General features: G+C 40.4%; 2 protein-coding genes across 2 annotated transcripts; one reads left to right on the top strand and one right to left on the bottom strand.

Moving 5' to 3' along the window:
* The first annotated feature begins 700 nt into the window (after positions 1-700).
* LOC138964487 (uncharacterized) lies at positions 701-23,141 on the top strand. The gene is made up of 8 exons (XM_070336458.1): positions 701-938; positions 1,379-1,650; positions 16,231-16,294; positions 17,050-17,180; positions 18,586-18,704; positions 19,250-19,382; positions 21,441-21,537; positions 22,371-23,141. Exons 1-8 carry the CDS (start codon positions 752-754, stop codon positions 22,442-22,444), a joined length of 1,077 nt encoding a protein of 358 aa, XP_070192559.1. The 5' UTR covers positions 701-751; the 3' UTR covers positions 22,445-23,141.
* Positions 10,711-14,446, bottom strand: LOC138963668 (uncharacterized). Its single transcript, XM_070335515.1, has 3 exons — positions 14,065-14,446; positions 12,259-12,480; positions 10,711-10,870 (listed from the first exon to the last, which is right to left on the bottom strand). The coding sequence occupies exons 1-3, from the start codon at positions 14,283-14,285 to the stop codon at positions 10,711-10,713; spliced, it is 603 nt and encodes a 200-aa protein (XP_070191616.1). The 5' UTR covers positions 14,286-14,446.
* Positions 23,142-23,851: the final 710 nt, after the last annotated feature.

Here is a 23,851-nt window from a genome sequence, read left to right as displayed (position 1 = left end):
GTGGTGAAAACCATTGTAGAAAAGAGCGAAAACTGTTTGAGTTATAAGCCTGTGACTCAGGTGACCCTCACACTGTTACCATACACTCCCCGGACTTATATTAAGCCTAGCGCAGAACCGCGCGAGGTGACATGCGACTCATTTCGTGGTGGAGGGTCACATATTATCGTGGGAGCGTAGACAGCCGATTTTCTCCCCACGCCAAGTTGGCTGCTGTCTTCCGTCTTCGGTGGTTGAGGTTCTTACTCAGGGTTGCCTCCTCCCCAAGAGTAGCTGCCTTGCTGGGCTGTCGAGTCCACTCTACCCGGGTTTGACGTCGAAGTTTTCCTTCTTGTAGCCTTTGCCTTTCCCAAGGCGCACACAAGGCAGTGCGGGTTTTGAAATCGGAGTTGTCCTTCTCCTAGATGAGCGACCATCCAAGGTTAACGAGCCCCATCTGCCCGAAGCAGCTGGTTTTAAGGCGCCAGTGACCCGCCTGCATCCCTTCTCCTGTTAGTCGAAGACAGGGCCCGCCACGTGAAGGCCAGGAGCTGGATTTGACTGTCAGAGGTGTTTGGAGACACGAAGCCATTTGGAGCATTTCTTGGGAAGTAGGCGCTTATCTCTACTTCCACCCCGGCATAACAGTCCTTGGGCCCCATGTATGGGAGGCAACTTTTAACAAAGATAATAACTTTTCTCATGTTTCCATTAGAGTTCTTTCCCTTGAAAAGACGGTGCTTCCACGAGAATCTGAGAACTTTCCGGCTTCATGTCCCAATCTTTTGCTAAAATTCGAGTGATTGCAGTCGCAGTTTCTCGCTCATCTAGAAGTTTTCTCCACCCATATTCTTTCCAGACGTTGTGCATCAGCAATTTGAGCAGAGCAACTATGGGCGACGATTTCGCTGCAGGTGTAAGGAAGCTAGCGAAAAAATGCAACAGCTTCTTTCACGAAGGTAAGGAGTCTCGAAGTCCTTGTCTTTTTCAGTTTTTGTGTCTGTTGCCTGTTTTTGTTTGTCAGTTGTATCGTATATTGTCGGTGCGTGTGGTTTAGTATTGGCTGCAAGATTAGTCTATGCCTCGCGTTGTGTTCAAATCCATGTGCGTACATTACTGGCCGACCTCGGTATTCAGAGGAAACCCTGCGGCCTGTGGCTGTGTGTTTCTTAGTGTGCAAGATTGTGTGTTACATGAATATTGTGGTGTGTGTTTTGGATGCTAGAATTCGGTACGTACAGATTTAACAACACATATTTACAGGACAACAGTCAAGGTGAGGCAGAAGTTGTGTAATACTTGTGTTTGTACTTTTGAGTCAGCATTCTCAAGTTTAAGGCATTCATGAATTACAATTGTTCTTCTTCTAATTTAGTTGACTTCTCTTTTCTGTTTTCAGGATCTTCTCGCAAGGACTGCGTTGGATTTTTCATCGACGGGGCACAGGTTGGCTTCATACGTCCAGCAATTGTGCAGAAGTTCAAACAGTACACTGACGTCTTTGATGTCGTTGATAAAGGCGCTAGCGGAGGGGATGCAAGTAGACCGGCGGGAGTGCACTTGTCACAGAGTTTAACGACTCCAAACCAACGCACAGAAGCTGTCAATGGTGTGCTAGAGAAGATGCGAGACCAGAATGATTTGGTGGCACTGCGAGGGTGGTATAATGAGGTAAGCAAAACAACTGTGATCTTCAGTAAACCATGTGCATCACAGTACAATCCCTGATTAAAGTAATATAATGCAGGCCTAAAAACAAAAGCTGATTACCGTGAAACCCCCCTTTTAAGACCTCCACAAATCTGAGAAATTCAGATCTTGAAAAGGAGGGGGTCTTAAAATGGGGGTAAATTGACAGAGGTTCTGCACAGAAAATCTGGAAAAGCATAGAATTAGGTCTTAAAAAGGGGGAGGTCTTAAGTTGAGGAGGGGGAGGGAGTCTTAAAAGGGGGTTTCCACTGTTAATGATTGAGTTGTTAGTAGAGCTGCAATATCTAGTTTATATATATATGTATACAACAGCACAAATAAGAGGCACACTCATGCAGCTTAATCACGTAAATCATCAGTTTCTGGTCACAGACACTGTACGTCAGGCTTTTACACACAGTACAAACACCCTTTCGTTTAAACACTCACCGCTTGAGAACATCCAAGGTGCCCTCCGTAAAGAGCGAGCATTTTTCAACGAATTTATTTTTGCGTGGCCAGCCGGATTGTCTAGTACCACAATCAGACGCCTCGTTTTGGCGCTAGAACTAACTTTTAAAATCTAAATAATAAATTGACAGCATGTAACACAAACATTCTTAAATCATAAACGATTTCTTTTTTCATCAAGACAAGATCAGTACAATTCAAAGTGTTGAAAGTTTGATAAAAGGGAGCCCGGAAGCAGGACACGCAAGGTCGTGTTTCCCCAAGCAGACACATTTTCTACATATCGCTTGCTTCTTTGAAGCCAACCGCCGCCGATAAGTTTGTGTGACTCACAGTCGTTTGTTGCATTTTTGATTCAGAGGTACACAATTACGTGCTATTGCAGCTATACAGCGAGGCGCATTGAAATCACAAACTGACGACGAAATTGTGAAAAAAAGGAAAGTGTGTGACACGGGTCCACGATGTCTCAGGGGTAAAATAAACCACAAAATCTGGTGTGTGGTTTACGCAAGCTAAATATATAGCCATTCAAACAAACTGTGTCATTTAATGCTGTTATGCTATTATAGTGTGTTCCATAAGGTTAGAACTGCTTTTTTCATGAGAAGATTTAAATCGTTCTGTAAACCATTTGAGGCAGACTGGGGCTTTAATAGTCTAACTGGTTGATAGCAACATTAAATTATAGTAAATATGAGAGATGAGATATTTAAAGGGTGAGATTCTTAATAAAGGAGGGTCTGAATTAACTCATATTTCACTGTATTGCTAAAAGTTTTTGCTGGCATTACAATGATACACACCATATTTTTTTTAACTAACTAATGCTATGGTTTAATATGGACTAATGGTACAAATTAAGCTATTCACTTGTTGTGCTTTTTCAGATGTAATTAAAACATCAATCAGTGGCTGCATGTAAATTCTACGATACAATTATTTTTTTCTTTTTTTTCTCTTTTTGACTCACATGCGAAGCAAAAGTGAGTATGTGCTCACCCGAGTCGTCCGTCCGTCCGTCCGTCCAGCCGTCCGTCCGGCCGGGCGTCCGGAAAACTTTAACGTTGGATATTTCTTGGACACTATTCAGTCTATCAGTACCAAATTTGGCAAGATGGTGTATGATAAGGCCCCAAAAAACATACATAGCATCTTGACCTTGCTTCAAGGTCAAGGTCGCAGGGGCCATAAATGTTGTCTAAAAAACAGCTATTTTTCACATTTTTGAGTCACTTGAGAAAAAGTGACTCTATGTAATCGGTCAGTGTTGTTAGTCTGTCCGGCCGGCCGGCCGTCCGTAGACACCACCTTAACGTTGGACTTTTCTCGGAAACTATCAAAGCGATCGGGCTCATATTTTGTTTAGTCGTGACCTCCAATGACCTCTACACTTTAACGATGGTTTCGTTGACCTTTGACCTTTTTCAAGGTCACAGGTCAGCGTCAAAGGAAAAATTAGACATTTTATATCTTTTCTCGGAAACTATCAAAGCGATCGGGCTCATATTTTGTTTAGTCGTGACCTCCAATGACCTCTACACTTTAACGATGGTTTCGTTGACCTTTGACCTTTTTCAAGGTCACAGGTCAGCGTCAAAGGAAAAATTAGACATTTTATATCTTTGACAAAGTTCATCGGATGTGATTGAAACTTTGTAGGATTATTCTTTACATCAAAGTATTTACATCTGTAGCCTTTTACGAACGTTATCAGAAAAACAAGGGAGATAACTAGCCTTTTCTGTTCGGCAACACACAACTTAACGTTGGGCTTTTCTCGGAAACTATAAAAGTGACCGGGCTCAAATTTTATGTGAACGTGACTCATTGTGTTGTGAATAGCAATTTCTTCCTGTCCATCTGATGCCTCATATAATATTCAGAACTGCGAAAGTGACTCGATCGAGCGTTTGCTCTTCTTGTTCCCATTTTCTCTGAAGTTTTTGAGATTGAATACCTCACCTATATATGATATATAGGGCAAAGTAAGCCCCATCTTTTGATACCAGTTTGGTTTACCTTGCTTCAAGGTCAAGGTCACAGGAGCTCTTCAAAGTTGGATTGTATACATATTTTGAAGTGACCTTGACCCTGAACTATGGAAGATAACTGTTTCAAACTTAAAAATTATGTGGGGCACATGTTATGCTTTCATCATGAGACACATTTGGTCACATATGATCAAGGTCAAGGTCACTTTGACCCTTATGAAATGTGACCAAAATAAGGTAGTGAACCGCTAAAAGTGACCATATCTCATGGTAGAAAGAGCCAATAAGCACCATTGTACTTCCTACGTCTTGAATTAACAGCTTTGTGTTGCATGACCTTGGATGACCTTGACCTTGGGTCAAGGTCACATGTATTTTGGTAGGAAAAATGTGTAAAGCAGTTCTTAGTGTATGATGTCATTGCTAGGTTTAGTTATTTGACCTTGACCCTGAAGGTCAAGGTCATGTAAAGGTCAAGGTCAAGCATGTGAGTCGTATGGGCTTTGCCCTTCTTGTTTCTCTTTTTTTGGTGCCAAGCACATCATTGTGGGGCTTTTAATCAATAAGGCACAAAAAAAAAAATAGGTCTGTTTACGGTAACCCGACCGACACTAGTTTTTTTGCGCGACCCTAGACTTCTTTTTGGCATTTGGGGAAACAAAAATCTTGTTTTTTTGGCAAAATAACGTAAAAATATGGTTTTTTGGGGAAAAAAAAAAAAATCCCGACCTACCGACCCTATATTTTTTACCTATGTTACCGTAAACAGACCTTTTTTTTTTTTGGCCTAACATGCATCCGTCTACAATGTATCATCATTCATCCTTCAACATTTATAATAAATATGTAAATGGCAAGTATACAAGACATACAGTAAAACCTGTCTCTAAAGGACACCCTTGGGGTATGGTAATGGTGTCCCTATTAGACAGGTGTCCTTTCTTCACAGGTGGAGGGGCCGGGGCAATATTTTACAAAGAGCATGTCAAATGTACAAGACACTTTTTGTTAATCCTGGAGTAGCCTACATGTATGTATTTATTTTTATATTCTATGTTCGAAAGTCTGACTTCTGTTGGGGATTCGCGTGATGAAGACTGCGGTAAATCTGTAGATCTATGATAAAAGAACAAGGATTGTCTCAGAAGAAACGACTAAATGTTTCAGACCGATAACTTCATTTCAACAATTGACGTTCTATGTGACAGGAGAGTTTGCTGATTTTGTGTTAAACATTGGAAAGATCGTCTGCTAGAATCAGAGATAGGTCGCTTCAGATTGCAGCTTCTTGAACTTTGCAAGGTTTGTTGCCCGTTAAACTTAAAGAACTGGATTTTACACATAATGTATGTCATGTACAGTAAGCAACAAAAAACACACACACAAAGCAAATGGCATCGTCTGTCGACTAGTCACAGAAACACACCTGGCGAGGTATGCGTGTACTTTATACACGTGGAAGAAACCGGAACCATGCGTCTTTTTATCGGCAAAAAATTACCAACTTCCGCAGCGTTATCCTTTGATGATCGCAATAGGGATGTGTGAGAGATCCGTCCAATCACAGTCCCCGAATTCCCCCACGTGTCTATCAGTATAGCTATACAGTAAAACAGTATTTTTGGTCCACTGACGGGCAGATTCTTCGATCTTGCAGTACAAAACCACTCCCATACCACGTTGTTCAGGTCTTCATATTGCGTTTTCCGACGTTTCACAGTTTTTTGGTCGCTTCGTGACCCTGACTCCCACTCCTTCATCACGTCTTCTTTTTCCGATTTGATCCTCGTGATCTGTGTTTTACCACATCCCATCTCCTTCGCCACATCTCGGCATGATTGGCCGCTATCTAATTTTTTCAAGGCAGCGACACGCTGCTCTAAAGTCAACGCTTTTCTTTTTCCTGCTGGAGATTCCATTTTTAAACACAGTTCTGTTGCTTTTGGTTATGACTGTATCCATTATGTGGAAAAGCGAAAGTGAGCGAAGCGAAAGTGAGTCTCCATCTAAACAAGCCACTGATTGGTCAGAAAAGGGACAGGACAACCAATCAACAACCATTTGTGCTACGGCTGCCGAGCACTGACCTGAATAACAGTCGAGTTTTCGAAGTTGCGTTTTCATGTACGTAGTGACCGTTTGTGACAGTGTTTACACTTCCTACGGTCCGAAAAATCGTGTCCGCGTCCGTAAGTGGCAGGTGTCCGTCCGTTAAAGGTTAGTTATTGTTGAAATCGTGTTCGTTCCATGATAAACTGTCTGTATGTAGCAGGTGGCCGTTACAACAAGGGTCCGCTAGACTCAGGTTTTACTGTACAACATTAAGGACATAACAGACAGACGGACATATAACATACCGTTCGCCTACAAGTAAGGCCGGAGCTTAACATAACATGCAGATTACAATACTTGACATTATGGACGTATTACCTGCTTACTAATAATACAGTCAGTTAATAATACCGTCAAACAAACAAACAAAAAAAGAATCAAAACAAAAATCAAAACAAATAAACACATATATACACAAATCATCACATCTAGACTGCACAACCTAGCGTACTACCTAACCAACTCTTCATATGGGGACCATAATTCTACAAATTTGGTAATGTTGCCAGAATTGAAACTGGAATATTTTTTTATTTCAAATCTGTATTTCAAATGTCTTAAAAATATTTCTAACAGTGGCCTTGTCTCTTGTAACTTACTCTTATGAATATAAAACTTTGCAAACAAAATGATCAAATCCAAAACCACATCTACCTTAACATTGTTCATACACCCAAACAAAATAAATTCTTCTGTAAAAAAAACATTTGCGCGGTAAATACCACTTCTGTTTAAAGGACAAGTCCAAGGTTTTGAAATATCTCCAAAAGCTTGAATACAGTAGTACCTGCCATATCCGGTCACCCATTAGTCATTGCAAAGGTGACCGCAAATATCAGGTGGCCGTTCATTACAGGCCCCCTCCTCCTCCAAAAAACCCCAAAAAACACGATCAAGTTTTCATGAAGAAAAGAAAGCGATCATCCACGAGCCGCCGATTCATTGTCTCTGTTAGTTTTGCTTTCGTTTATACATCTTAATTATTTGCGTGTTTAACTCGATCGTCCTGGCTAAGCTATTGTTTCGTATGTTTCTATGTGTGTTGTTTGGATTATTATATATGTATTTGAGTGTCAGATAAACAAGTGTTTCAAACTCACATCAGCTGTGATCGATCCGGAAGTGACTGCCGTAAATGTACATGTATGCGCATGTCTGTATTTACAGTTTGCGCATGCGTAAGTATTCATGTCGTCTGCTCGTGCTGTGCCGTCTGTGCACACAACACACAACACACACACACACACACCACAGGCGCTCGCCCGCGAAAGTGACAAGTGGCCGTTAAGTGGCCGCTCCTGTCGAGTAAGAGGGACACCTTAGGGCAAAAATCAGTGACCGTTGACCGCGTCAGACAGGTTAACGGCCATTAAGAGTCAATTATAGAAGGAAAACTCATTAGTCATGGGAAAGCTGGCCGCTCCGGGTAGGTTCACGCCCACGAAAGGGCCGGAAATGGAAGGGACTACTGTATCGGATGCCAAATGTTATAAACATCTCAGGAAAAATATTTTAAAAATTATTAAAAATTTTGTTGTTGTTGTAATTGAACATTTATTATTGGTGGGCTAACCAAGACAAGCCGCCTGGGGTCATGTTGTGGTCACGTGATTTTTGGTTCACTGTGACGTCGGTTCACTGTGACGTCACAGTGTTTGTTTTGGTTCAACCAGCGTGGTGTTCATGCATGTGTAAAAGTGATAACTGGGTCCGGAAGAATGCCTCGTAGGTGTGCAGCCGCAAACTGCAAAAACACGCAAACAACAAGCGGCATTTCCTTCCACAGATTTCCTACCAAAAACCTAAGTTTGTTATCGAAATGGGAGATGTTTCCACAGCTAAAGCGTGCGCATTTAAAAGTGTCTGGCAAAAGCAGGTTCATTTGCAGTGAACATTTCGTGCAAACCGACTTCATCAACTTTGAGCAAAACAGGTTGGGGTTTCAACCGAAAAGAGTATTGTCGCGATTGGCAGTACCCTCCGTTCAAAGCTGCTTGAAGGTCAGTGTACTTTGATTGTAGATGTAGTAGATGTTGTTTTTTTTGACCATGCACCCACATATTGGTGCGCAGCAAATGTGAATTGGTGCAGATTAGTGTGTCTTGGTCCGGCTATTACTGCTGGATTACAAAGATGATGTATTGACGTCGAAGCGCCACAGGCAACACTGTTGCATAACGGTCTGAGCTGAGCTGTGGAAAATGGGGGCTGGGCAGGAACAAGAGCGGGTGGGGGTGATAGGGGTGGGGGGTGGCGCGGCAGATTAAGAGTAACACGTTGTCAGTTTTTTGTGTGGAGACATTACACAATATATGTGCCAAGCGTGGGGTAAATATGATCGCAAACTCCAAATGTAAATCCATGACATTGACAGTGTTTGCTTGAATTATAACGATTTACTATGTATAAAATATCTACTGTAAGCGTGCAGTTTTTGCTACTGAAAGACGAGAGATGTGAGAATCGTGCATGTGATTTGTCTGCATTGACTGAGACACGTAAAACCAGCTTATGTGTTGAAATTTACGCATGGATACACACATGATAATATCCATACGTCTTTCAGTGGGTATTTCAATTTTCAATGTTCTGAATAGGTCAATAGACAATACCAGACCAAGCATACTTTCAAATCAAATTATCATTAGACTAAGTGTCTTTCTTCTTTTACTTCCAGAGGAAAAGGGAACTGTCACGATTCCCAACGGCAAACGATGAGAACAAAAGGACACTCCATAACAAGCCCTGCTGTACTTGCCGCTGTCACGAAAAACCGCCAGTCATCAAAATATTTGCCTGTGCACAGAGTCAACCCACAGCAATGTGAAAGGTGTACGTACACACACACACACACACACACACACATTGATACACACACACACATGTACACACACACACAAACACACACACACACACATGTACACACACACACACACACACACACACACACACACACACACACACATGCGCGCTAAATATAGAATTTCATGTTTTTATTATGAGCATGAAAGTTGCAAAGGATGAAGTGTTCTTTCTGTTTTAAAGGGTCACAAACTGATGATAAGGTACACCCAGCACCTCTTGTTCACATGAAAAAGGTTGATTTCTGCCAGCAGACGGATCCTGAAGAACCCAAAGGAAACCGACAACCGCTAGCAGTGCATGAACATCTTTTCAAAGTTATGGAGGAAGAGCCCGTCAGCGAGTCAGACGAGGAGGAGGGAATGGTGACAGACCGAGAAAACGAGGACTGGGAACTCAGTAACCAATCCGAGGAGAGCTGTGACATCACTGGAAGGTACAAGCTTTTGTCATGAATCTTCTGTCGCTGTTTCTTAGTTGAACATGGGGAAATGCCCAATGTCCCGTTTCACGCTTAATCACGAATTTCGCTATATCTCATGTACATTGTTGTAAACATTCCCACCCCCCACGAAAGAAAAAAAAAAGATAAAAAGAAAGAAAAGGGAATTTATGCAACAGATCATGTCCGTATGTGATTGTGATGTATACTATTTCTATGTCGTCTGCTCCTGAAGCAGACAATGTTGTTTTGGAGCAACCCGGATGACACGGGGTGGGGTAAAACAGAGGATGATGGGTACATTATAAATATAGCCCACAATCATCCTGACTGTAAACAGTGACAGCCGAAATATTAGCTGAGTTTTTGAGGAGTAGAAAAGCGACAATAATCCCGGCGAGTATCATTGTTTTTTAAGCTTTTCTGTTTTGATATCGTACAGGTCACTATCATGGGCTTTCAATTGAAGTGAAAAACTTCATGAGAGTGGTAGTTATAGTGTGAAAAACCTTCCTGTACTACTCTGCAACAGTTCTGACCTACTTTGGAAGCGTGGGTATTTGTTCCTTCTGTCAAGATGGTTGAACGTGCTACAGTTTTGTTTGTCGGACACTCGCATGCACGAAGACTTGGGGAATTCCACAAATAACCTCTGCTTTCAGTTTCAATGATCTCTCCCTTATGAGTATGTTTCTGAGTCATAAATTCACTATCTGATGCAAAAGTTTTGACAGACCTGAGTTTAGTGGAACTCCCACTCTATGTCCTAAAAAAGATATGTAACAAAATCAAATCTTAGAAATTAGAAAAATATATAATAGTGAGGGTAAATTTCTAAAAGTTTAACTTCAAGCAGTTCATTTAACCAAGAAAGGTAGTGAACGTTGTAACACAAGAGGGGGTGGGGGTATATTTAATGTACCCGTTATACATTCATACCGATGCATATCACCACAAACAGTTATTTCTTGAGTCAAATTCATCGATTTAATTTGTATTTCTATTTGCGGGGCACAGGCTATGCTGACCGGCTCACAGAGTATCTGATGCGGGAGTACACCAACAGCCCCAGGAACCTGAACTAAGTTTGTGGGATCATGTGGACCATGTACCAGACCACCTGGCATCCCAGTACCATCGTCCCACCATGCAGGAAGCTGTTCAACACAGCTGGGGGAGTTTGAACCCCACTCTTCCTCCGTCTGGGAAAGTGTCCCTGATCGTTTTCACGGCACAAGCTGGAAGAGGCACCCTGATGCTTTTGCCTAGAAAACCCCAACACCATCGCACCAGCTGCCTGTAGGCGACATATCTGTATTTCCTGCGAAAGCAAGAAAGAAACAAGTGGTGTAAAGCAATCCCAGAATAACATTGAACGCACTGCATTTTTGTCACAAATATAATATAGGCAAATATTTAAAATCTATATATCAATAACCCGTAGCAGGGGCGGACCTAGGGGGGGGGGGGGGGGGGGGGGGGGGTCCTGGGTGCCCGGACCCCCCCCCCCCCATCCGTTTTTTATTTATTTATTTATTTATTTTTTGTGTGTGTAAAAAAATAAAGGGCTTGTGCTTTCCTTCCTTCCAAATGCAACATGCTTGAAACTGACGAAAAACTCAAAGGAGAGGCCTCCGATTGACCTATAAAAATAAAATTCCTTCAGCATCTGGGGGGCAAAGCCCCCCAGACCCCCCACCAGGGCTTTGCCCCTGGACCCCACCGGGGCCTAAGCGGCCCCTGGACCCCTGCTCCAAATTGGAACCCCCCCCCCCCTTATCCACAACTAGGTCCGCCCCTGCGTAGCAAGAAAATAGATTACAATTTCATACGAAAATCGTATAGAAAGCGTGTGGAGCGATTCCTTGAAAATGATTGCTGGGATCTTCATGAAACTTTGCATCTAAAACCTTCCAGAAGATGTCTTCCTTTTGTTCGATAAATGTCAGGCGGAAACCTCCTTTTCTTCATCCATAAATATAAAGATATGACATGTTCACTTTAGAAATTTGTGTTGGAATCTGTTATGTAGGTATACTGTATGCAGGCAGTTATCGGACTATGACCAATGTCCGCCAAGTTCTATTACTGTAGGCTTTCACCAACGATCATCAGCTACACACCCATTCTAAGCAATGAGGTACATTTCCGATGTCAAAACTTTAGAAAAATTAACAAGCTCTAATCATACTGATAATTATGTGGATAGGGTGGATTAATGTATTAGTTAATTATTTGTCAGGGGAGTTACAATTTTGTTCGTCATTTTTTTTAATCGGAGTACACCTGTCGTGGGGAGTAACTTTCTCACGTATGAGTAGAGTAACATATTCGTACGAATTTGTTTACTCCGGAGTAAAAATCTCGTAGGATTAATATCGTGCTACACCGGCAAGTAAGAAGTGTACATACTGAAGAATCCCACATCAATTAAATTGTATCTTGAAAAGTTTGTGGGTGGGTGTTCAGTCTTACAATAGGTTTTGTATTTATTTCACACAAATGCTATTGTTTCCCAGTTGCTGTTATTTTCCACTGTTAATGTTTATAATGAAGATTTAATTAGATTCGATGTATTTGTGTCTAGTTTACGTATCCGATCTGTTTATTTGTGTAATACAATGTACTACGTATTTCACTCTCTTGTCAGTGTAAGAATATGCAAATATATCCGAATGATAATCTTCTGATTTGTGTTGTGTTACATACTCATGCAGATCGAAGTTTAGACGCCCGTAGTCCTGCTTGTACGCATAGTATGCGGTCTCCAGGCAGTAGATGTCCAGACACACGGTACGAAAGCCAGGATGTGCTGTGATGCAGCCTACCTGCTCTTCCAGGCCTTCTACCTTCTGTTTGATTTGTCTGACGTCGTGGCAACACACACACTCAACAGAAGTTGACATCCGGCAGCAATGTCCGCACTGACACCTGAAACAGTAGATCACTCTGTAATCATAACAGCATGCCCCGTTCACATAGGAGACACACACAAAAAAACGGGTGATTCTTATGTATGCACAAAACTTACCATGCTTTACAGAAACAACACGAACAGTACCATCAGTCGCGGTTTCACAATGCATGCAGTGTTAGTACCCTTCGAGTGAATCTAACAGGGTCGCTTTTTAACACTGACCACACATCGTGACTGACCTGGCCACTGTAAAACAGAAACAATGTCCTGTCTCCTCAAGGTGTTTGAAAATACTCCTGCACTGTCTTTTGAACAGTGTCCCATGTTGCGAAACAAAACAAACCAAACATCAATCAAAAGAAGGGAACTGTTGTGTATGCATTTTTGGATATTTCTGAGAAAGCTTCTTTTGTTAAAACGACTAGCGGTATCACTCCATCACACGATCACATTCACAGAATTCGATTTCAGCCTGCTTCTGTTGGAGCCTGGGGAACATAGCCACTACACAATGGTCACCTCATCACGGGTATCACGCGTGCGCACACACACACACAGACACACACACACACACACACACACACACACACCCAAACACACACACGCACAAACTAATCTTTGTTCATCACTGAATTATTTATTTTCAGATCTACGATAGATCTTCCTAGGTTTTCTGTTGAAATCGGACACACGCCATTATGCCCCCCCCCCCCCCCCCCCCCCCCCCCCCCCCACATCCTCCTATTCAACAGAACGAAGATTGTTTTGAAGAGTTCTTCAAAAACATACCGCTTCACTCAAGATTAAATTCTGCACTGATTTATATAAAAAAAACACACACACGCTTTGTCTGCATCATTCACAACAATCCTTGGTATCGTCCCAGAATTGCTTTTCGTTCATTTTCAATGCCTACTCGAAATGTCCTTCTACCTTTGAAAAAACTATTTCCCAACCTCCCTACTGACCAAACAACATCTCTGGCACGATTTCCTTCCTAAAATAAATACACAAAATCACCACTTTTAGACCATAACTCATGTCCTTCCGTCGTTTTACAAATCGTATCATGGCAGATCTAAAATACATAAAAAGGTTACAGGGGAATAGGCACATGTAAGGCAATATTCCTGAGATAGATCTCTGAATATTGAAATCACCGCCGCCATTTCAGAAAGCTCCCTTTTACTGTTTTGTGGTTCCATGCATTACCTAAAACGAAACACTGTGTCTTACTGTCAGGAATCAGTGAAAATATCATCAACATCAATGTCATTCTGTACGAGAAAATGGCATTACGCAATTTGACTTACTATCAACATGTTATGTTGTGTAAACGGAAAAAAAACCGTGCTTAGAATTCCCAGAGGGGAAAGAGATCGTCAAGTGTAGGCAACACTGCAGATACATTTATTCTGAACTGTCAGTCCCAAGTAAAATATCCAAGTGGTAAGAAAACAAGACGCTTGAAAAGCTCAGCTTAGCATAATCCTGTCATGCTAACATACCAACAGAAGCACAAGAACTGATGAGTGGAAAACGCACATGACTTTTGATCTAGCATGCAGAAGATAGCGACAACAATAGTAATCACATACCAGTCAGTGTTGCCGATTCTGCATGCTGGCTCTGTTACGAGCAGCGTCTTGTGGCCTTCTTTCCTCGTCTTTCTTCCGTTGTTCAAACTGGTAGGAAGAACGATAGCCTGGCTCAAACGTGGTCCGTCGTACTCCTCCTCTTCCTCGCTGCTGTAAATACTGTGAGTGGCCATCTTGTTCGAGTAGTGTGTGACGTAGTAAACACGTGTGCAAAAGGTCATGAGCCAAGACTGCGCGCGCGGTGGAACAATTCGGAACAGCAAAAAAAGGCTTCAAAGTATACTTTTGGGGCTTCTGTGTTCATTTTTACACATACAATTGTGGTTAATGAATTAAAAGTGTCAACGTATCAAAAGTGACCCTAAACCTTGGACTTTTCCTTTAACAAATCTTCCAAATCAGTCCAAAATTTCCGATTAAGCAGGCAGTACCAAAATATATGAGAAATTGTTTCATTTTCAATTTTACAAAAGGCACAAAGGGGACTGTCAAGAATCTTTTGAACAAATAACCGGCTAGCAACACTAAGAATGCGGTGAAACAATCTGGTCTGGAACCATCTTAACTGTGTGTCCTTAGTTCTTATAAAACACTTATCAAAAATCTGTTTCCAGTTCAGGTTGTAAAAATACATATTCCATCTGTTCATGCCTGCAGGGTTATCATCAAATTTTGATTTCAAAAAGACTTCTTTAATTGCCTGTTTGCCTCTACAAATAATCTGCCAGGGTTTATAATCCCTAATCTGAAAACCATTCAACGAATCAATTTTTACTTTTCTCTGATATTTTCGTAAGGACTTAATCACTCCCTCATAGAATAAAAAAATTAGTTTGAACAAAAGAAAAATGTAACCTAAATTCTTCAAATGTAAAGAAATTTCCATTTAAATGTAGCAACTGATGGACAAACACAACATCATTTTCAATCCATTCCTTATTTACTATTGTACCGTGGTCTCGTATAATGTTCAAATTGTAATGTATACATTCGGAAACAAAATCATTCACATTAATTACCTCGCTTAAGGAACAGCATTTCTTATAATGTTTCAAAACATCCTTCCAAAAACTGTTACCACATCGTTTCATTAACACATTTACATACTCGGCACTTACTTTAAATATATGTCTTTCATTCCAGGTATCATATCAAAAATAAGCTTTTTTACATCAAATTCAAACATCTTTAATCTGTGAATCCAATTTATCTTTACTGATGCCACAAAAGTATAAATGTCAATCATATTCAGACCACCATTGCAATAGGGTCTGCAAACGACATTACGCCGAATCTTTGCAGGTTTACCATTCCACATGTAGGAATAAAAGGTTGCATTCACTTCTCGTAAAAAGTCTTCGGGTGGGTCTGGCAATACAGTTAATAAATAAACCCATTTTGAAAGGACCAAAGTTTTCAAAATTATAATTCTACCGAATGGTGTTAACTGTCTTCTGCTCCAATCGTTTAAAATTCTTTTAATGTCTTAATTTTCCTTCATAATTAATTTCCAGAATGTTGCCGGTGTTTGTCGAAAATTTGACTCCCAATACTTTAAAAATTCCAGGGTCCCAACAGAAGTTCATATCCCTCATATATCTTTCTTGTGAATTTCGCTTTCTTCCAATCCAGACAATTTGAGTTTTTTTCATTGTTTATCTTTTATCTTTAATCCGGAAAATTTAGAAAATTTCTGTAAAGTTTTAACACATTCAACAAACGATTCTTTGCTGCCATCCAAATAAAGAGTTGTATCCTCCGCAAATTGAGACAATAACACTTCCTCGTTATTCAATTTCAATCCTTTTATCACAGAATTATTACGTAACATTAATGATAATATCTCGGAACATATTAAATACAAATAGGATAAGAGGCTAATCGCCTTGTCGGACGCCTCTTCTTATATTAAACCAACCAGAATATTGGCCATTTACTGTAACACATGTCTGTATATCTTGATAAAAAACTCGTATCCACTGTTTTACATCGTTTCCAAAATTGAAAAAATCCAATGCCTTTTGTAAAAAGGGCCAGGACACACTGTCGAACGCCTTTTCAAAATCAATTGCAAGCAGCAAACCTGGTATAGTTTCTCTTTCAGTAAACATCAACACATCATACAGGAAACGTATACGATACAATTTTATTTGTGTTTGATTTCAGAAATACAAAGTTGCCAAATCCTTTTCCAGCGAAGACCTGATGCTGGTGGAGAGAGCAGCTGCCCGTAAGTTTGAATCATCCCTGATTATTTAAAACATATAAAAATTCACAAAGCAACACAATAAGCGCTTGTGGGGTGATAATGCGAGACAACTCCTGTGATCTTGCTGCAAGGTGGCGCCAGTTACCAGCGGAAAGAAAGAAGGGGCATAACCTCACCAGAACCGACCATTGTCTGTTTACCGTATAAAATGCACGACTTACACACGAACTGTTACCAAACCGATATGCTATTTGGGACCAATGCAAGTTTTTTTTTCCTTTCTCGTGTGATCTTGCCGCGAGGTGGCGCCAGTTACCAGCCGAAAGAAAGAGGGGGCATAACCTCACCAGAACCGCCCATTAACACAACTCTTTGTTCATTCACTGTAGGAACTAAAGGTTTGAACCACATATCTGTGACTGTGGGAGTGGATAGGTTTCTGGAAGCCTAATTTGTAACAAACAATTGTTTCCTTTCAGATGTGTTGGACAATAAAGCTTGCTGATTAATTGTACTTTTTACATTTAGTCAATTTTAATTTTTAAACTACTTTAAGTAGTGAGAACAGTCTGTGGGTCTGTCTTTTCTTTTGACAAATTTGAGTATAATTCATATTTTATTGATGTTGATTTGTTTGTTTCAATTTTATTCAATTTAATTTAAATAAAAGCTACACTGTGTGTGTGTACATCTTAAAATTAATGTCGAAGTTTTTTTTATATCATTCCGCTAATGTGCACATGCTGAATGACTGGTATGCGGTTGCTTTGTTACAGCATTGTTTGGAATTGTGACGTACGGCACACATATCAACGGTTACACGTACAATGACTCAGGGGAGTTGCTGATGTGGATTGCAGTAAGGGAGAAAACCAAGGCCACCTACCCTGGCATGTATGATAACCTGGTGAGACTTCCACCCCTTTTTAAATCAACGCAAGTAATCTTGTGTGTGTGATTTTGGTTGTTTGTTTTTGGTTCAGATGAACGTTTTGGCTTGGCACGGAGAAATATTGTTAAATTATATTGAGTGTTCAAAGGGACTGAACCTGCCATTATTACATAACATTGTCTGAAATCGCCTTATTGACATTACGCACCAGGAAAACCTTTCACTGCGCAGAGCTTAACATTTAAAAAAAGGTCAGTAATTCCAAGGTTAATGTTATCACCATCCACAGCCGGAGTATCCCCCCTTTTACATATACAGGGTGTCTAAAAAAAAAGTACCCGATTTTCTTTCATTACTACAGACAAGTCAGTAACTTTATTGAAATCATTTTTGCGTGATATTGTAGTCAGTTCATAGAAGTTTTGTCCCCAGTTCACAGCTTTCAGTTGAGATTGTCTGTTTCGTCACACCCTGTGATCAATGTAGCCACCCCGTTTTTCAATGACAGACTGCATCCTCATTGCCATATTGTTCATTGCATTGGGGAATGCTTCCTGTGGGATGTTCTGGATTTCTCTGAGAATGTTTGCCTTTAGTTGTTGTAGGTTTCTTGTCTTTTTGGGTACTTTTTTTTGAGACACCCACGGAAGGAAAGATCGGTCTGAGATCAACAACGTTGCCCGATGGGATCATAGACTTGATCAAAATGGAGGCTACAGAATTAGGCATTACGTGTAATGCCTAGTGGTCACAGGCCTGAACATAATGCCTGGTTTCACTTAATCCCTGTAACAGGTTTCAGGCATTCATTACGTGTAATGCCTGACAATGATTTTCAGGCATTACACGTAATGCCTGGTATTTTTAGGCATTACGTGTAATGCCTAGTGGTCACAGGGAACATTTCAGGCATTACGCGTAATGCCTGGTTTCACTTAATGCCTGTAACATATATACCCCTAATAGTGTAACTTTTGGGGCTTTAAACTTCATTCTATTCCAGATAAAGTGTTATTTTAAGATATATGGTCTAAAGGATGTGGTTTTCAATCCTTAATTCTGCTTCGAGCACTCATCGGGTCTGATAAAGTTAACAATATAAGCCTTTGTCGAGTTAATTTGTATGGTTTTCACATTTTTGTTGTTGTTGTTTTGTTTTTGTTGATAATACTGCCCTGTGGAATGGTTAACTCTCAAAGCCACACCAACTTGAATGCTGAACCAAAGACTGGTCAATCTGGACAATACAGAATTGATGTACATGTATGAGGCACACTATCCACTTTATCTTTCACTCTCAGGGAAATTAGGCGCGCCAACCAAATGAGGGTAGTTGCCCTGTACAGGGATTACCTCAAGAAAATTAAGAAGAAGAAGTATGACAATGTTCTTGATTGTGAACAAATTCTTCTGCATTCAGTGTGCTGGTGGGCTAGCAGCAGAGCTGGAGGTGTTGGAGTGTGCGTGGAAGGAGTGTCAAGAGGAGGCCTCTATAGATGATGAGTTGCTGGAGGACCTCAAGTCTGTGGGCACCGTCAGGTGAGTTGTCATGCTACCTGTGAACCCCCTCAGCAGTAGGGTCTATCCCCCATCGTGTGCACATGCAAGCACAAGACTCAAAGCGCTCAGAAAAGATCCTGTAATCCATGTCAGAGTTTGGTGGGTTGTAGAAACACGAAACTACCAAACATGCATCCTCTGAAATCAGCGTATGCTGCTTGAATGGCGGGTTGAAAACAGTCATACATGTAAAAACCCACTTGTGCATGAGTGTATGTTGGAATATCTGTGCATGAACGCAGAAGAAGAAGAAGAAGTACACTGATCAGCGTTTTTATCACAATCTGGTGTCTTCAGTGCATGGTTTGGATGTGGTAGATGACAAACCGCATAAGTAGTACTGTGCAAACGCAGGAGTTTCTTGCCAGGAATGGCCACAAATATACTCTAAAACTAAAAGTGCTAGAGTATGTGAACTTTCTAGTGGGCTCTGATTTAAGTCTCTTTCCCTTTTAACATTTACTTGGATCTCAGGGTGTGTGCGTGTCATGGTTAAAAATATGTGTGTATTATCTGGTTTGCAGCTACTGTCTGGAGGACGAGCGGGGCGTGATGCCAGAGTGCGAGTTTATCTTTGACCTGGAGTTGCCGCAGGACTTCAAGCCCGTCTGCTCAGATGGAGAGGTGGACAGCTTCCAACTTCTGCCGCTTAGCAAGGTGGGTCCCTTTCACTTAATTGTGCTTTTATAGGGATAATATCTCATAATTAAAGCTCTCAGGATGACTGCCTTCACTTTGCAAAAGCAAGTGATTTGAAAGCTTAAATAAATGTTGTAAAATAGGCCCCCCAAAAAGCTGGGTTGGGTTATTTCCCCTGAGTTACTTCTCTCGTTTGTGTACATTACGGTGACTGCAAGGCTGCGTCATAGAGTGTGCTCTCCCTCTAGCCGCCAGATTGCACCTCTGAACTAATTTTTGTTTCAAGCACCAGAAAGAAGTTGTGCTCTGAAGCTCATTCACTCCCTTTGATGGAATTAATTGCCATTCTTGTGGTACGCTTTTGAGCAAATTGCGCCGTGTGCATCAGCAATGGATTCTGGAGATCGCATGTCACAAATAATTCACTGTAAGCTCAGGTTATATATAAGTGATCTTAATAACGGTCTAGTGAGACGTCACGTCACGTTGCTACAGATACATCTTGTGACTGCGGATTCCCGTCCGAATCCGTAAAACACTTCATATTCGATTGTCCAAATTATCGTGAAGCACGTCAAGAAGCTATACATACCCTCCCTAATCACATAATTCACCTCCCCCACCTTTTAAACGGAGACAGACAGTATTCTTTAGATTTGAACAGGAATATTTTTTCCACCGTACACTCGTTCATTGAACGTTCAGGCCGCTTTGGGCAAACCAGAATAAATGCTCTACAAGCCGGACAACAACTTTAACTTCTGCACATCTCCTACCCATCCCTCTTCTTTTATTCATCTTCTTTCCTTCCTTCCTTCCTTTTACTATCTTTCTTTATAATCATTATGAAACGTTTATTACGTTATTAATAGATTTGGTTTATTGAGACAAATTGTTCAGCCGTTACCGCCTTATATGTTGTACTGTCATGTAGGAACACCACTACAAGCTTCTAGCTTGTTGCTGTTTCTGTGAACTTTGTATACATGTCATGATTGTAACCTTTGTTAAAATAAACTTATGTTTAAACCAATGGATGGTCAAGATTCTTCAGATTTGTAACCTTCATCATAAACTCACCTTAAAGCCATATGTACTCGATGACTATACACGCTAATTGCTTTACCAACAGCTGGAGACAGACTAAATTAAGTTCCCTGCAAAATATTGTGGTCTAGGACCCCTTAAATGTTGAGATATTTGAATTTTCATTTTGATCTGGATCGTCCTATTTATAGATTTGGCAACACATGTAACGTTGATGCAAGGGAGAGAACACCGCGGCTTTGTTGACATCCTCACTTTTTCAGAGGCTAGAACAAGCTGTAATGCATGTATTATGGTCCGCGCATGGTGACGTATCGTCATTATATGGTCTTATGGTGCGTTTGACATCGATTGTGGGCAAACTACACTTTGTAAACACGGGAGTGCGTTTGTATGCCTTTAAATGGTCAGATCAATAGGAGCAATGGTATCCCTTCAAGTGGGTGTGTGTGCAATGAGGCATGTTTGGGCTCAACATTTACCAAATCTTGCAAGAATAAACAAAACAAGAAAGGTTAGCTTACAGTCTATCGGTTCGAGATCTGTTCGAATTTGCAGAAATCTTGAAATAAAAGAAGAAAAAAAACGTGATTTGTTTGGGACTTTTTTTTTCAGAAACAGCTTTGGTTGTAGAAGTGAAAGTTGGTTGCATGTGCACAGAATAAATCCAAAAACAAAGAGACTGCCAACGTTCCAAAATTCAGAATAAAAAAACAAGAAAGATAGGTTGTTGGAACGTTTGTTATTGACAAAACAATACATTCACAGATATTTCGACCCAACGGTCTTTTAAGTGAACAGACAAACACATATTCACACAAAACTTATCTTGATAATTATTAGATATCTGTGAATGTATTGTTTTGTCAATAACAAACGTTCTAACAACCTACCTTTCTTGTTTTTTGATTTTGTGCACAGAATAGTTGCATCCAGTGTTCTTGATGCAGAATTGTAGCTACCACGCACTGGGCCAGGACAATTATCATTGCTGTTGACTGTTTTTGCTTTTGTTTTTGTTTTTATCAGGTGAAAGAACTGATCATTCAGGATAACTTCAAACCCAACTGTGCTTTGATCGTCTTGGACTTCCTAATTCGACACGGGTTTATCACAGCAGATTCAGGTCTGTATCTTAAGTCAGACTGTGGGTGGGTGCGTTGCGATCTTATGCTTGAGAGCAAGACGTTTATTGTTTGGTTGCAAGGAATGTTTGTAATAACTGAAACGTTATTTCTTGTTCGTGTTTTGCTGAATTGCCGCTATTTGAATTTCTTGCTTTCTTTAACCTGTTGAAAAAGAATTAGAAATCATCAATCAATATGATCAATCAATATGAAGCTTATATAGCGCGTATTCCGTGGGTACAGTTCTAAGCGCTTGTCGAAGAGTTGTCAACACAGGACTAACAAAGAAACTAACATCTACAGACGGACACAAACCCTATCACACACTGGCAAACCCTGATAAACATACAACAAACAACTGTTTAACAACAATGTACACATCAATAGCTAGGTCCAAACAAAATAATATCAAACAAAGAAAACACCTCTCACAGAGCACAGCACAAGAATGTCTTTTGGGGCACAACACATTACTGTCGAACATGAATAAGTTTAGAATTAGAGTTTAGAATAAGTTTCCGTTAAGTCCAAGCTTCATTTTGTCTATGTAGCCAGGGTACTGGTTCTTTATAAGTCTCATTTAGCGTTGTCTACTGTCCCTTTGTAAAACACCGAAGAAGTGAAATTTTTTTTGTAGATTATGATTACAGCTAATGTTGGAACAAACTGACTTACCTCCCTTTTTTTGACTGAAACAAAGAAATATTTCATTTTGACTTTTTTCTTCCCAGTTCAGCTACATTACCACTTATTTTGGAACAAACTGACTCGCACCCCTTTGTTATTCTGTGAAGGAGAGTAAGATTTTTTTTCTTTTTTTTTTCTTTTTCAGATCCAGAGTACTGCTTCATGGTGGAACAAATCCACACACCACTTCACAGTCTGTTTTCTTCCCCCACCTCATGACGTGGCACCAGTGCTGACTCTCGCATGTACCATTTTAGTCACCCCCTGTAGTGATCTACTAACCACTTTTGGAATTTTTGAAGGAGACACATTATTTTTTTAATCATATTAACTTTGCTACAGTGGAACCCCCTCCCATCCATTCATCCACCCACAGCTCACCCCACCTCCCCTCCACCCCTACATTTTTTCTCACCAGATATTAAATTTGGAAGAAGTCTTAAAATTGAGGTTAATGAACAGACGTTTATGAGTAGAAACTTTGACAAAGAGGGGTCTTGAAAGGAGAGACGTCTTAAAATGGGCTTGTGAAGAAGGAGGGTTCCGGTGTACTTTCTGATTATTTCATGATTGTGGTTGTTTATTTCTCACCTCTAATTAACACCATCACACATACCCTCTTTTTTTTAATTAATCCTTGACCTTTTTGTAATTGTATTATGTTTTTCTCTCTTTACATTTACCACTTAACAATGTTGACCACAAAAAGCGAGTGAGATTTTGAGCTTCAGAAGTTGCATTAAGTGTACATTACAGTTGGTGCTCAAACAGTCGTGCGTCATTTAAACTGAGAGAAGGAATTCGAGCTTTAGAAGCAGTATGCATTCTGACTAAAGCATACATTATTGTAGCTGGTGCTAGAGCAGTCAAGCTCCTTATATTTTTGAATTGCACAAATGGAGAGGATATGCATGTGTTTTGGGCAGGCTGGTATGCAAGCATAATTCGGCCGTTATATGGAGGGGTCGTAATATAGAGTTTTGTTACGTCCATGACCAGGTCCATCAATGATAGCGAATGACATGGGCGTTAGGCTTGATGCCTCCGGCAAAGTGATCATGTTATTCTTTCCTTAAAGTAAATTTCTATTAGATTTTCATGCATGTTGAAAAATATGGATCTTTTGTGTGCAAATCATGGTGTAATTAAATCATAACAGAACCAATTCTGAGACACAAAAGGATGTAAGCGCTCTAAATGCGTATGACATGAGCAACAAGAGTAAGTGAAAGTTATGGAGAACCAATCTCCTGGCACCTGAGAGAATAACAGTCATTGAAATGAACGAACAACATTCATGCTTATTTACGTTAACAATGTTTACAATGCATTGTATCTATTTTTTCACAGAACTATGCTTTTTTTTAAGGGGGAAAAATAGGGTACATAGTTCAGATTTTATTTTCATTTGGATTGCACTTTCTGTAAAAAGATTTTATGTCTTAAAGCAGAATTAATGCAAAGATGCTTGTTGCTTGAAAAAAATATGTCCTGAGTAATAGGTCCTAAACTGACAAAAAAAAGTTAACTAGCTAACTGTTAAGTCTTTAGGATGGATTAGATTCTCTGCAGGTTAGGATGATGATGCATGTAAATGTGTATTAATTTTATATTAAGAATTGGTTT

This window comes from Littorina saxatilis, linkage group LG4 (genome assembly GCF_037325665.1).
Source record: "Littorina saxatilis isolate snail1 linkage group LG4, US_GU_Lsax_2.0, whole genome shotgun sequence".
In the NCBI taxonomy this organism is placed as follows: Eukaryota; Metazoa; Mollusca; class Gastropoda; order Littorinimorpha; family Littorinidae; genus Littorina; species Littorina saxatilis.
This window is presented reverse-complemented; position numbering and strand designations above follow the sequence as displayed.

Bases quoted from the DNA above. Each gene is read 5' to 3' on its own strand.
- LOC138964487 (XM_070336458.1), top strand. From the start codon at position 752: ATGTCCCAATCTTTTGCTAAAATTCGAGTGATTGCAGTCGCAGTTTCT. The intron at 16,295-17,049 runs GTAAGTTTGAAT...GCTTTGTTACAG, and splicing joins GGTGGAGAGAGCAGCTGCCC to CATTGTTTGGAATTGTGACG. The intron at 18,705-19,249 runs GTGAGTTGTCAT...TCTGGTTTGCAG, and splicing joins AAGTCTGTGGGCACCGTCAG to CTACTGTCTGGAGGACGAGC.
- LOC138963668 (XM_070335515.1), bottom strand. From the start codon at position 14,285: ATGACCTTTTGCACACGTGTTTACTACGTCACACACTACTCGAACAAG. The intron at 12,481-14,064 runs GTATGTGATTAC...CTACTGTTTCAG, and splicing joins AGAATCGGCAACACTGACTG to GTGTCAGTGCGGACATTGCT. The intron at 10,871-12,258 runs GTATGTAACACA...TTGCTTTCGCAG, and splicing joins CTAAACTTCGATCTGCATGA to GAAATACAGATATGTCGCCT.